Below are 11,855 nucleotides of genomic sequence, written 5' to 3'. Positions count from 1 at the left end.
ATATCTCAGATTAAATTGTTTATGTAGGCCTAATTAGTAAATAGGCTACACAACATGTAGGTATTAGTAAATTGAGTTGTTTGAGTCATTCATTTTTTGGGGGGTTATTTAAAAATGCAATGAAGTCTGCGTGCAAATCATTTAAAGGTTTATATTTAATCAAAACATTTTTATTTAGAAATGGGCTATATGTCAAATAATCTCCCTATAGTCAAGAAGACATCTTTCCCCCAAAAAGAACAAAAAGAGGTTTTAGCCTAACTGTGTAATAAGAAACTAAACATTTTATAATGATTAAATCATTTACTTCTGCTTTAAGATGGCGACGTGAGGCTTGTCCACGGGTCCCACATCCTGGAGGAAGAGGCCCTTCTGTTTACCCTGATGATCCGGCACCTGTCCACGGTCCACACACTGCTGAGGCTGCCCGGAGGGAGCTGATGGAGAAAAGTCCCACACACCCTGAACACAACACGTTGGGACCAAGAACAACATCATCCATATACACAAACAGCAATAAAAAAAAATCAGACATCACAAGCCTCAAGATGTCAATAACTACACATTTTGTTTTTGATTAAGAATTCATATATGTACATGTTATAAAAGTGTGATATTGTTAATAACTGCTGCTATTGAAAATCTGTTAAAATGATCATGCAAAACTTTTTCAAGTAAAAATTCAAAAAATCTGCTTGTTTGTGTTTCTTGAGATCGCAGATCCACTGTGCTTTCCCAACAGACATGACCTCATGCCAACCTCGAAACAGAAAGGTTGCTGTGGGTAAGTCCCGGGATTTTAAACGCACAAGAGAGAAAGAGAAAGTTTAACAGTTTATACAGCTCTCAGAAATCCCCATTTGTAATTTACTTTTTACTTTCACATAGCAAACATTATGGGAAGACTGCAGTTGCAACTGGAAAGATATAAATAATGACACTTAGCCTTTCAGTATAAAGTGATACACAAACAGGTAATAAAGGAGCAGATACGTTTGAATGAGGTATTGTTCAAAGCTCAAAGATCTTTTATTGGACATATGCACAACAATAAGTAATGCAATCGCTGGCAACGTTTCAGGCTCAATCAAACAATACTTTACATAATGTATGAAGAAAATCGAGTGGAGTGTACTTTTTGTACAATTAGTAGAAGTTAAAGTGCAGTTTGAGTGGGAACATAATATATACCACAACAGTGTTAAGGATTAAAAATGGTGAGCTGTGTGTCGAATTAATTTAGAATGGGAATAAACATTAAACAAACAATAAACATTCCAGCATTCCATCAGAAAGGCTATTGCACTCGACTCGACTCTTGAAATATCAGCTAAAAGAGCTTAAGACGGTCTAACTCTAAACTATCAAACAGGTTTTTTAAACAATGTTTAAAGATAAAACCTTTTAGGTTTCGCTGGAAAAGTATCAGTTTAATTTGGTTGCTGATGATTTGTGTTGTGATTTTTGTCTAAATGTAGAGTTTCTCTTAAATATCTTTTGTCAAATTATTAATGTTGAACATAAAGACATTTTTTTTGTCTTCATTTTTTCTTCCACACAGGGATAGAGATCTGTCTAGGAGCCACGCCGCTGGGGCAGATTTGGAACGGGGTGCTGGTTTTACTACACTCACGCTTTACTTTCAGGCAGACGAAACAGAACTCCACGCGGCAACGAGGGCAGTTGATGTTCTTGCAGTATTGCTGGCTGTGCTCCACCTTCATGCCGCATGTGGGGCAGGCCCTTACGGAGGGGCAGTGGGTGACCCCCTTCACCTGGGGCAGACTGACGGCCTTACACGTCTGCAGCAGCTGCAGCTCCCTGTTCAGGCAGCCGTCATTGTCGCAGCGGTCGGACCGAGGGCCTGGGCCTTTCCACTCCCTCAGACACTGCCAGCAGAACTGGTAGGACCTCTTCTGATCGGCTGTGCATATGGTGCACTTCACGCACAGGTTGGAGAGATTCTTCCTCTCCACGCTCGTCTTGCACTTTGGGCACTGATGATGACATGAGAACAGGGAAATATTGTATTGTAGACACACAATATTTGAAAATCTGAATATTTTTGAAATATTCCACAGAAAAGGCAACTTTTCAAAAGAACTAATTATCACTGGGGCACTTACCGACTGGACACAGTATTCATCAGCAGCCAGGCGGGACATGTTCTCTTCAAAGTAATTAATTTCCTCAACAGACAAGTCGGCCAGTCTGCGCACCTCTTGGTAGGACCACAGTTTGTTGCACAGTTTGGTACCTTCCACCAACGCAGGGCATCTGAATTTGTAGTTACCCTTAAAAACAACAAAGAGAAGAATCAGTTAAGGGTGATACAAAACAGGTAGAGACTTGTGTCCTGTGGGTAGAAAGGGAAAAAGGACAGGTGCCCACCTCCAAAACAATTTTCAAGTTTTGCAAGTACTCAAAGCTTTTTTAAAGTTATTTCTTGTTAACTGTAATACTACATTTAAATTGTTTAGTTCTTTGCGTCTGAGTGACATATCTTGCAGTCGCCAGTAGGTGGCAGAGTAAGCGAACACTACTTTCAGTTCATCTGAATCATGGCGTTTCCTCTAAGTTTTGCCAGTGAAATAAAAAAAGTAAACATGATTTCACAGCACTATTATGATCACAGTCCAGTGTAACACAAGCAGTGTTTTTTTATGTTTGTTCTAAATAAGTGACTGAAGTGTATTTTTCTTTTGCACAATGCTGTAGAATTGCAAAAATGTGAAACATACGTATTCAGTGTCTTGTACTCACTTACTCCCCTAACTTCAGCAATGTGTAACTTTACTGTAGTTTTCAAATGGCTGTACAAGTAGTGTAGTGCTGTCTTGAGCATTTTCAGGTAGTGTCACTGAGTTCTGACCTTTTTTTGCATTGGAAAACACTGAGAGAATAAATGATGAAAACATGATAAAGCCATTTGACTATCTTGTTCATAAACGATGGTGTCAAGACTTCTCATTTTGATGACACTGGCAGTTTCATTGACATGAATACTTGCTTTTGAGGAATAGACTATCCATTTTGAGCAAGTGACGTACTTTTGCAGGTTATCCACTAGGTTTTGCAGTTTGCACTAATTGCACTGAGAAATGCACTGCAAATGCTGTGCAAATGTTAATAGTGATGTGAGAAAAGCACCAAAGCAACTGAGAAAAACTGTAAATTGCTAAAATAAGAAATACATATAAGAAATGTGGTGTTTTGAAGATAATTGAGATACCTCATCCAGCTGGCTGCGACACCATTGTGTGAGGGAATCTGGAGTGACAGCGTGGCCGCAGGACATCTCAGCTCGGAGGCAGCCGTCTTCTTCATCATCATCTGAGCCTGAAGTGAACAACAGTGAGTAAATGATAGATAGATAGATAGATAGATAGATAGATAGATAGATAGATAGATAGATAGATAGATAGATAGATAGATAGATAGATAGATAGATAGATAGATAGATAGATAGATAGATAGATAGATAGATAGATAGATAGATAGATAGATAGATAGATAGATAGATAGATAGAGATGTGACTGGTAGAAATAAGATGGAAACCAAAGCAAGTGTCCTTCAATCAATCTTACACATTGGATCCAAGTCGTCCCTCCTTTTGACGAACTTCAGAGTCTTGTCTAGCGGGTCGTATTTCTTCCCCTCCTGTTCCTGCCCCTGGAGGCTCATTTTGATCGCCCTAAGTTGAAGAAAGTTCAACTATTCATTTGAGCATAATCATGATTGAACTATTTGAGCAACAGTTCTCAGAATTGTGGGGCTTTGAGGGATGTACACAGAAAGTTATGTTCGATAGAGCCTGCTTTCTTTTGCCTAGATCTGTGTACACTTTTGGAAAAGTGGCCCCATTAAAAGGTATTTAAAAAGAAAGAAAGAAAGAAAGAAAGAAAGAAAGAAAGAAAGAAAGAAAGAAAGAAAGAAAGAAAGAAAGAAAGAAAGAAAGAAAGAAAGAAAGAAAGAAAGAAAGAAAGAAAGAAAGAAAGAAAGAAAGAAAGAAAGAAAGAAAGAAAGAAAGAAAGAAAGAGTGAGTGTACACAACAATCCAAAAAAAACATCTGCCTTTTTCTCCACCTTTCTGGAAACGTGTGTGCAAAAACCCCAGTCAGATGTATCTCCCCTTATGACCTCACAAGGGGAGACACATTCATACACATGTTTTATCAGCGTGACCTGAGCTGATATAATATAACAACCTGTATGGCTGAGCTGCCACACTGGGGGATTTCCAGGTGTTAAGACTAAATACTAAAACCCTTCTTTTTAAACTGCTTGCTTCTATGGATTTTACTTTAAGGCTCAAAACATTCTCATTCCAAATATGATGTTCACTTGAAACAAAGACATAATTAAAACTAATAGGACTACATTATACATCTTAAATGGAAAGTAGCCTAATACTGCATGCAGTGAGCTTTAAATACATCTTTACAAGCCTATCTATGACATCACAAACAGGCGCACTCAAACTATGCAAAGTTGCTCTGTAGTGAGGAATTAAGGAGGAATAAACGTTTCCTCAGTCTTTTAAACTGGCAAAAAAAAATAACAGTTTATGTAGGCCTATAAGGAAGTAGGCTGTCTTACCTTTGTGACACAGCTGGTCTATCTTGTTTTTTTTAAGGACGTTTCCTTTATTCTTAACCGGAAACAGTGGGCTATAGCCGCAACTGAAAGCACACAACCCAGTAGCCTACGATTATTCTGCTCAAATTCAACTGTAACTTTGGGTTAAAGTTTTTTAGTCTCAGTAATCTCAGCTGCGTGTGCGTTGACTTCCTCCGTCCGGGATCGAAAGTGAAAGGAGACAGCAGGATAAGGCTCGTCAGACTGGGCTGCACGGTGAGTGTTGTCGCGCTTTACCCTCCCATTTGACAACAAACAGAAAGTTCCCTGGTGTTAACGGATATTCTAGGTAATAGTTTACGTGAGCTTAGCACTTTATACTGTGTTTATTATTGTCGTATTGTCGCTTACGTCTCCCCTCGCCGTTTCCTACTTCAATGCTTTGTTATGGAGGGTTGAGAGGATGTGTTTCCATAGCAGCATGCGACTGGTCACGTTTTGTGTATCAACTGACTGCTGTGCTTGATATTTGTATAGGTTATCTTTCAATACAATGCATTAAAGTATTAGAGATCTAGAATAGTCCTACTCGAGTAGAGATATTTACTTAAGTGGAAGTTGCCATACCACCCTATTATGTTAGTTTGAAATCTCTCCATTTCTAAGTGTATAGGATTGCAATCTCAACTTTATTAGATTTATCTAACACTTTACACTTAACACTGTTGATCTGATCACATCACACAGCGAAAAATAGCAACAATGATAAAGACACAATAGCCTATACTAAATGTATATAAACTTCTCTACAATCCTCATTAGTAAACAAAACGGAAAACAGTATCAAAATACATGTAGCCTACAACTCTATGAAACTTCTCATGTTGGCAAGCTAAAGATTTTTTTTTAAATTATAAATTCACTTTGGTGTAGTCCAGCAATACTGTTGTAAATTATCACATTGCTATCTGTCTAGTTTAGAAGCAGTGAGTGTGAAATAAGGCCAGTGATAAAGATGTATCACCTTTAAAGATAGTCTACATGTGTTTATACTTGCTCTGCTGTGCTTCAACAGTCTGAATCCATACTTCAAGCATCTAAACATGTCAACGCTCTCAACCCAAATACATCAGCATGAATCATGTGGAAAAGTTGAGCAAGAAATTAGACGGCCTCTCCATCTCAGGTAAGTGACGATGCGTGAGGCTTATTATACATTTCTAAGTTGTGAGATAATGTTGCAAATGTGTGTCTTATGTCACTGCTGTGTCCTTTTAGATTACCACGGCCTCAACAGTCCAGGTCTTACATGCTATCTGAACAGCGTGCTGCAGGTGCTCTTCATGACCGAAGGCTTCCGGGAGGCTGTGCAAAAGTTAGTAACATCTGCCTTTATTTTGGTTGTCACAATATTGTTTTTTAAAAGTTGGATCAAATCACCTGTTTTTCTTCGCTTAACTAAGAGTCTAATATTTTTTGGGGAAAATAAACGTATTCGCTTTCTTGTGATCTGGGAAGATTGATACATTTTAATGTCTGTATGTGAAGCTGGAGCCCAGCACTGTCGTCATCTGGCTACGCCCGCCCCAAAGCCCCATACATAGGGCTCTGGCCCGCCCATATTAAATAGAACGATTTGATTGGCAGCTCCGAATATTCCAACATAGTTAATGAGCTCCAATGGATCGTGTCCAGTCAGACCAACGGGCTGAGCAAATCTAAATTTGCCAGCTGCAGCTCTGGATTTCCAGGCTAGGAGGTTACTGGTCCTAATCAAGAAATAGGCTAGTCTGGCATGATGAGACCCCCTATAATAAACTATTGTAACTTTTCCACTTTGGTTTGCGTTTAGAAAGGTAGGCTGAGGTAAGCTAACCAGCTAATGCGTCACATTTCATATGGTAATTTCCAAACATTTCGAGCTATCCCTTCAAGACACATTCGTCCAAGAAGAACTCTAGGATAGGATATGAAATCAGTGTGTCGCTGGTTAGACTTGTCATGAAGTCACAAATATTTGTCGCTGTTTCACAGATGTTGGGGTAATAATACAACAAGCATTGACCCCCATCTGAGCCGACTGTTTGCTGAGCTTCAGAGAAATACGGCCAAAACTCACATCATCACAGAAAAACTGGGGATAACTAACGGTAAGATCCTGGCACAGACTTAGGGTGCGCTGCATGTTATTTAATGATTCTATTATCTTAAAGTGTCATTTTTTCTTCATCCACATCATCTGACTTTCAGTGTATGAACAACGTGATGCTGCTGAGTACTTTGAGAAGATCCTGTGTCTGACCAGTTCAAATGCTGCCAAGGTAAGGACACATTCATTTATTTATTAATAAGTGTAGTGAGGAGATTCAGTGCTGTATCAGTAATGAACACTTTTCAAAAGAGTATTGAGGAGAATGTACATAAAGTGTCAAAAGTAAAAGTACTCAATGCATAGAAACAACCCAATCAAGTATACAATTATTAATAACATTTATTTTATATATATTTTTTCACAATAAAAAGCCACAAATCATCAGAGAATCATTTGAAAAGCTGAAACAATAAAATCTACCATGCAACTATTGGACTAATTGTTTAAATTAAATGGAATATACTGTATGGTACTTATTTAGCTGCACATTATATTATATACTGTAGGTATAATCTTTTTTGAAGTAAAGTAAAAGTATAAAAGGAAATATCCAAGTGATGCCCGAATTTGTACATAAATTCAGGACTTGTGTAAACGTCCCTAGTTACATTACAAGAATCAACAGATTAGAGGTTTGGATTATGCAACAGGAGTTTGGCTATCAAGCAAACATGATTGAGGAGAGTATTTCATACCGAAAACAAAACATTCTCTCTCAGTGCAATATTCCTTTAAGTCAGAGTTGAAGCTGTGCTGTACCTTCTTGTGTGCAGATGTTCAGGGGAGAGCTGAATCACAGGACCACGTGCCTCTGCTGCGACGAGACAACCGATTCCAGGAGCTTTTTTTGGATTCTGCCACTTGCGGTGGAAGAGTCTTGTCGTAAAACCTACAGTGTGGTATTGTGCTTTCCATTGACCAGAACAACAGTTATGTATTTTTCCTATGAAGAACATGCAGGGAGACTAAATATAACACATTTACAGGAGAAAGGGTTGAAGACATTCTTCAAGGGAGAAACATTCTGCGGGGACAACAAGATGTACTGCAACCGGTGCGAGAAAAAGCGTGAAGCAGACTTTGTGAGTATTGATATTCACAAAACTTTATCATAACTTCTCATCAGTCTACAGTTGATAAGACTCATATAAATCCATGTAAATATGACTTTGTAACCTAGAAAAACCGTCAGAAATGTACTTCTCTCAATCATGTTTCTAAAGCGACATCATTAAAAGAACATATGTATGATGTAAGTCATGCTAATAATTATTGCTCCTATTTAGAGAGATGGAGACGCATTAAGACACGATAAAATAAAATACTCTTAACAAATGCAACATTACGAAATGAATCTCCACTGCCCATGTAAAATGATGCTGCCTTTGAACAATGCGTTCAATCTTATTTTCTGACCCCTGATTTAGTTGTTAGATGTCTTCATTTTGTTGAGCACCGCTGTGACTGTCCCTCGTTCATGCAGTGGTTTTCATGATGTGCTTTTTAGGGTTGTGAGATGACGCTACAGCCGGAGATTCTGACGCTGCTGCTGAAGAGATTCTGCTTCGACTATAAGCGCCGGTGTTACGTCAAACTTCGCTGCAAAATCGACGTCCCCCAAACTTTAAACGTGGAGGTATGATTTAATATATTTATATTTCATAAGATACTTGTTTTGATTTGCCGTACCGTACGGTAATCATTCTACCCTTTGCCCTGTCTTCAGGATTGCAAATACGCCCTCTACGCTGTAGTGGACCACTTTGGTAATCTAACAGGGGGTCATTACACTGCATTGATCAACTCTTTTGAAACTCAGGTGTGGTATCGCTTCAACGACGACATTGTTACCGGGGTAAGGAGGTGGATTCTTTAAAAACATCATCACATGGTTTGACAACATGAAGTAAAACATCTAACTATGAGATCACTTTCAGGCCAGACAGCCATTGTTTGGGGCTGGAGACGCACCTTTGAGGTCTTCTACTGCTTACCTCCTCATGTACAGAAAGGGTACGTTTGCAGATGTATATTTACTGCATGAATCAAGCGATTTCCATTTTGATCTGTTCAAATGAATTATTTTGGTCTTCGTAAACCCAGCAAAGGCAAACACTGCTTTGCCATCACCCCCTCCAAAATCAAGTTGACCAACAGAGGAAGGACTTGTTTCCCTGTAAAATGAAGCTTTAGCTTAAGAGGTGTCTCAAAATCGTAATTGAAAATCCCATCCAGCAAACGTGTAAAATAATTGAACTTGTTTAAAAGAATGAGCTATGTTTGTACCCTCCTTCTGCTGTTAGCGTTTTTCCGTATCAACCTCCTTTTCCCCTCTGTTCATAGTGAGCAGAGAGCCTGAGATAACAGATGAAGGTGACCACGAGGCTCAAGTCTTCACACATTCAGACCTCGAGGCCAAAGGAAGACATGGCGAGGCAGAGGGAGGATCTCGCCATCAACTGAAAGATGAACACTGCAGCGGAGGGGAAATCTTTAAGCATTTGAATGGGGATTTTTTAGAGAAACATTTGCCAACACAAAAGACACTTTCTACAAAGGCACAAAAAGGTTACGGACAAAAAAGTCAGGAGCCCAAAGGACCGCAGCTTGATACAAACTCAGTGGAGCCCCTGTGTCCTTTTGACAACCGAGGAAACCCCACAGAACGTTTGTCAACATACCAGGTAGACTATATGTATGTAAAGAAGAGACCGAAGGCCAAAGAGATTGAGTTGGAAACACAGAACAATGTTCTTTATAGCCACCTTCATAACAAACCTGCAGGAACTAAAGTTGCGACAACTGAGATGGAGGCCGCAGCAGCAGAGGTAAGAATAGAAGAACAATACAAACACATGAGAAAAGCCGGAGTGAGTTCAAATGTGTGTCTACTCGATGCAAAGTCATGTCACGTTTCGTCCAGTGGATGCTCTTTTTCTTTAGTTCCACGCACGCAGAATCAGATGAGAGCGAATAAACAGATTGGGCGTCGTTTTTCACCGAACGTAAACCGAAAGAAATCCAACGATTCAGAGACAGTCCAGGAGAAAACAAAGCATGTAGTTCTGGCAGACGACACCAAGCACACAATGACAAGGGGAGGACACACTGCGAGTCCCAGAGGGAAGAGAAAGGGTGCGGAGAGCAAGGACAGTGTCCACAAAGAGCCATGGAGGTGATGGAATAATAGGCCCACGGATAATCTGCATCTTCAGCTGATAATAAAAATAAATAAATGTGTATTTGTGACTGTGAATACCCAAATTTTCTGTAGTTTTTATGAATTTTAAAATAGTAGGCCTACTCACATTTTAATTAATGTTGGGTTCAGGCAAACCCAATTATTTAAACCTTGACCATGTGCTGCTATTGGTTGTGAGAAAGGATACACTGAGTTTGATTTGATTAGAAGAAAACCTGGTGTTTACCCTCAAAATAATTGTTCGAACATAGTGTTTCTACAAAGATATAAAAAGGAAATATTGTCAGCTTGAAGAACAATCTTATTTATTTTGGTCCTGTTTAGCCTATTTGTGTTTGAGCATTAAGTCAAACAGTAGCCTACATTTCACCATTTATTTATCAATGAATCTGTGACTTCTCCATGTTGTCCCCTGGCTGGTATTATACTAATTGTGTTAATGTATTAGTGTTAATTCGGTTTGCTGTTATTCATGTTGATTCCATGCTGTATAGCAGCATTTTGTTAATAAAGCATTATCAAAAAGGACAAAAGAAGGTGTAAACAGTGACTTCCTGTGGTTAGGGGCGCTCCAGGCTGTGTGCCACATGTGTCACTCGTCACCTCATATTAGAACTTTGACTCTTTTCACTTCTTCCATGCCGTTGCGCCGCCATCATTCTTTCAGCAATGCACTCAGAGAAGTAGTAGGTCTACTGCTGTATGCCATAGTAATTATATCATAATAATATTTTAGATGAAAGTGAAAGTATCACCAGTCCGCCTCCTATCTTAGATGATATAGCCACCACTGAAGAGGCTTTACTTCTTGAAAGCAGCGCGGGAAAGACTTGTACACAGACACACACGCGCGTGAAAACAGCAGCAACATGGGCGATAACTTCAAGGTCGTGGTGTGCGGACCCTATGGGGGTGAGATGGTCGTCGGTCTGGGCGACACCGAGGAGCAGTTTAAGAAGACCACGGTGGGGCAGCTGAAGGAAAAGTTGAGTCAGACGAAGGTCTATAAATGTAAGAGACGAAATTGAACTTGCGGCCACATGGTTTATTGAACGTAGGCCTAGACCAGGGGTGTCCAAACTACGGCCCGCGGGCCCGCTTTTTATTGGCCCGCGGCCGATTTTAAAAATATAATGTAATATGGCCGTTTTATTTTTTTATTTTTTTTTGCATTTCTTAGTTAAAGATAGAGTAAGCGGTTTACTTGTGTTAATATATGTGTTATATCACTCCATATTCCTACAGCAATCACTTCAACAGAGTGCGGACGTCATATCACAGGTCTCCAAGTCATTCTAATTTGTAGTAATAGCCCAATTAAAATGTTGTAGTATCCCGATTTTTTATCCAATCAGGAGAGAGAACGCTACAAACCGTCACTCGTCTTACTAGTATATATACTATATACACTCCATGGTCTCACTGCCGGTGCACGCCTGAGCAACAGATGGGTGAATGTGTATGCGCCTACAATGGCAGAGCAGGTAAAAGTCCTTCCCAATGTCTGTTTTGATGGTTTTTATCATGTTTTATCCGGTTTTATCACACTTCCAAGATGATGCTAGATAACGTGCTGCCTGAAGACCGCAATGCATTAATGTGGTGACGTAGGGACGAGCGAGGGGACTGCTAACTGCAGTAACTGACAGGAAGTTAGCTAAAAGAACCAATTCGCTTACAGCTCCTTTAACCCACTAGTGCAGGGGTGTCAAAATTGATTGATTGGCCTGTGGCACATTTTAAAAATATAATGTAATATGGCCCTTTTAATTTTTAAATAATTTAAATGCACTCATTATATTACAGAGAAATATGTCCCATAAAAGCAAAAGAGCACCAAGCCCATCCCAGAGGAACCTGCATAATATTTTATTTTAAAGGAGAAGCAGCTTTTAGTTTTTATGCACCAACAATCTGGAACA

At 39.5% G+C, this 11,855-nt stretch overlaps 2 protein-coding genes across 2 annotated transcripts; one reads left to right on the top strand and one right to left on the bottom strand.

Annotated features, from left to right (window-relative positions):
* Positions 1-1,009: 1,009 nt before the first annotated feature.
* Positions 1,010-4,807, bottom strand: LOC307269304 (E3 ubiquitin-protein ligase RNF19A-like). The gene is made up of 5 exons (XM_080052236.1): positions 4,601-4,807; positions 3,589-3,695; positions 3,233-3,339; positions 2,127-2,294; positions 1,010-1,997 (listed from the first exon to the last, which is right to left on the bottom strand). Exons 2-5 carry the CDS (start codon positions 3,683-3,685, stop codon positions 1,542-1,544), a joined length of 828 nt encoding a protein of 275 aa, XP_079908362.1. The 5' UTR covers positions 3,686-3,695; positions 4,601-4,807; the 3' UTR covers positions 1,010-1,541.
* On the top strand, positions 4,803-10,343 carry LOC307269303 (ubiquitin carboxyl-terminal hydrolase 47-like). Its single transcript, XM_080052235.1, has 11 exons — positions 4,803-4,855; positions 5,655-5,765; positions 5,858-5,954; positions 6,614-6,729; positions 6,830-6,900; positions 7,505-7,630; positions 7,718-7,813; positions 8,239-8,367; positions 8,458-8,586; positions 8,669-8,744; positions 9,075-10,343. The coding sequence occupies exons 2-11, from the start codon at positions 5,714-5,716 to the stop codon at positions 9,908-9,910; spliced, it is 1,728 nt and encodes a 575-aa protein (XP_079908361.1). The 5' UTR covers positions 4,803-4,855; positions 5,655-5,713; the 3' UTR covers positions 9,911-10,343.
* The last annotated feature ends 1,512 nt before the right edge of the window (positions 10,344-11,855 follow it).

Source organism: Ammodytes marinus, assembly GCF_949987685.1.
Source record: "Ammodytes marinus genome assembly, chromosome: 23".
Classification (NCBI taxonomy): Eukaryota; Metazoa; Chordata; class Actinopteri; order Uranoscopiformes; family Ammodytidae; genus Ammodytes; species Ammodytes marinus.
This window is presented reverse-complemented; position numbering and strand designations above follow the sequence as displayed.

Excerpts from the sequence above, each read along its gene's own strand:
- LOC307269304 (XM_080052236.1), bottom strand. The coding sequence starts at position 3,685 with ATGAGCCTCCAGGGGCAGGAACAGGAGGGGAAGAAATACGACCCGCTA. Across the intron at positions 3,340-3,588 it reads GGACGACTTGGATCCAATGT|GCTCAGATGATGATGAAGAA; the intron begins GTAAGATTGATT and ends TGTTCACTTCAG. Across the intron at positions 1,998-2,126 it reads ATGAATACTGTGTCCAGTCG|TGCCCAAAGTGCAAGACGAG; the intron begins GTAAGTGCCCCA and ends TGTCATCATCAG.
- LOC307269303 (XM_080052235.1), top strand. The coding sequence starts at position 5,714 with ATGAATCATGTGGAAAAGTTGAGCAAGAAATTAGACGGCCTCTCCATC. Across the intron at positions 6,730-6,829 it reads AAAACTGGGGATAACTAACG|TGTATGAACAACGTGATGCT; the intron begins GTAAGATCCTGG and ends TCTGACTTTCAG. Across the intron at positions 7,631-7,717 it reads GTCGTAAAACCTACAGTGTG|GAGAAAGGGTTGAAGACATT; the intron begins GTATTGTGCTTT and ends ACACATTTACAG.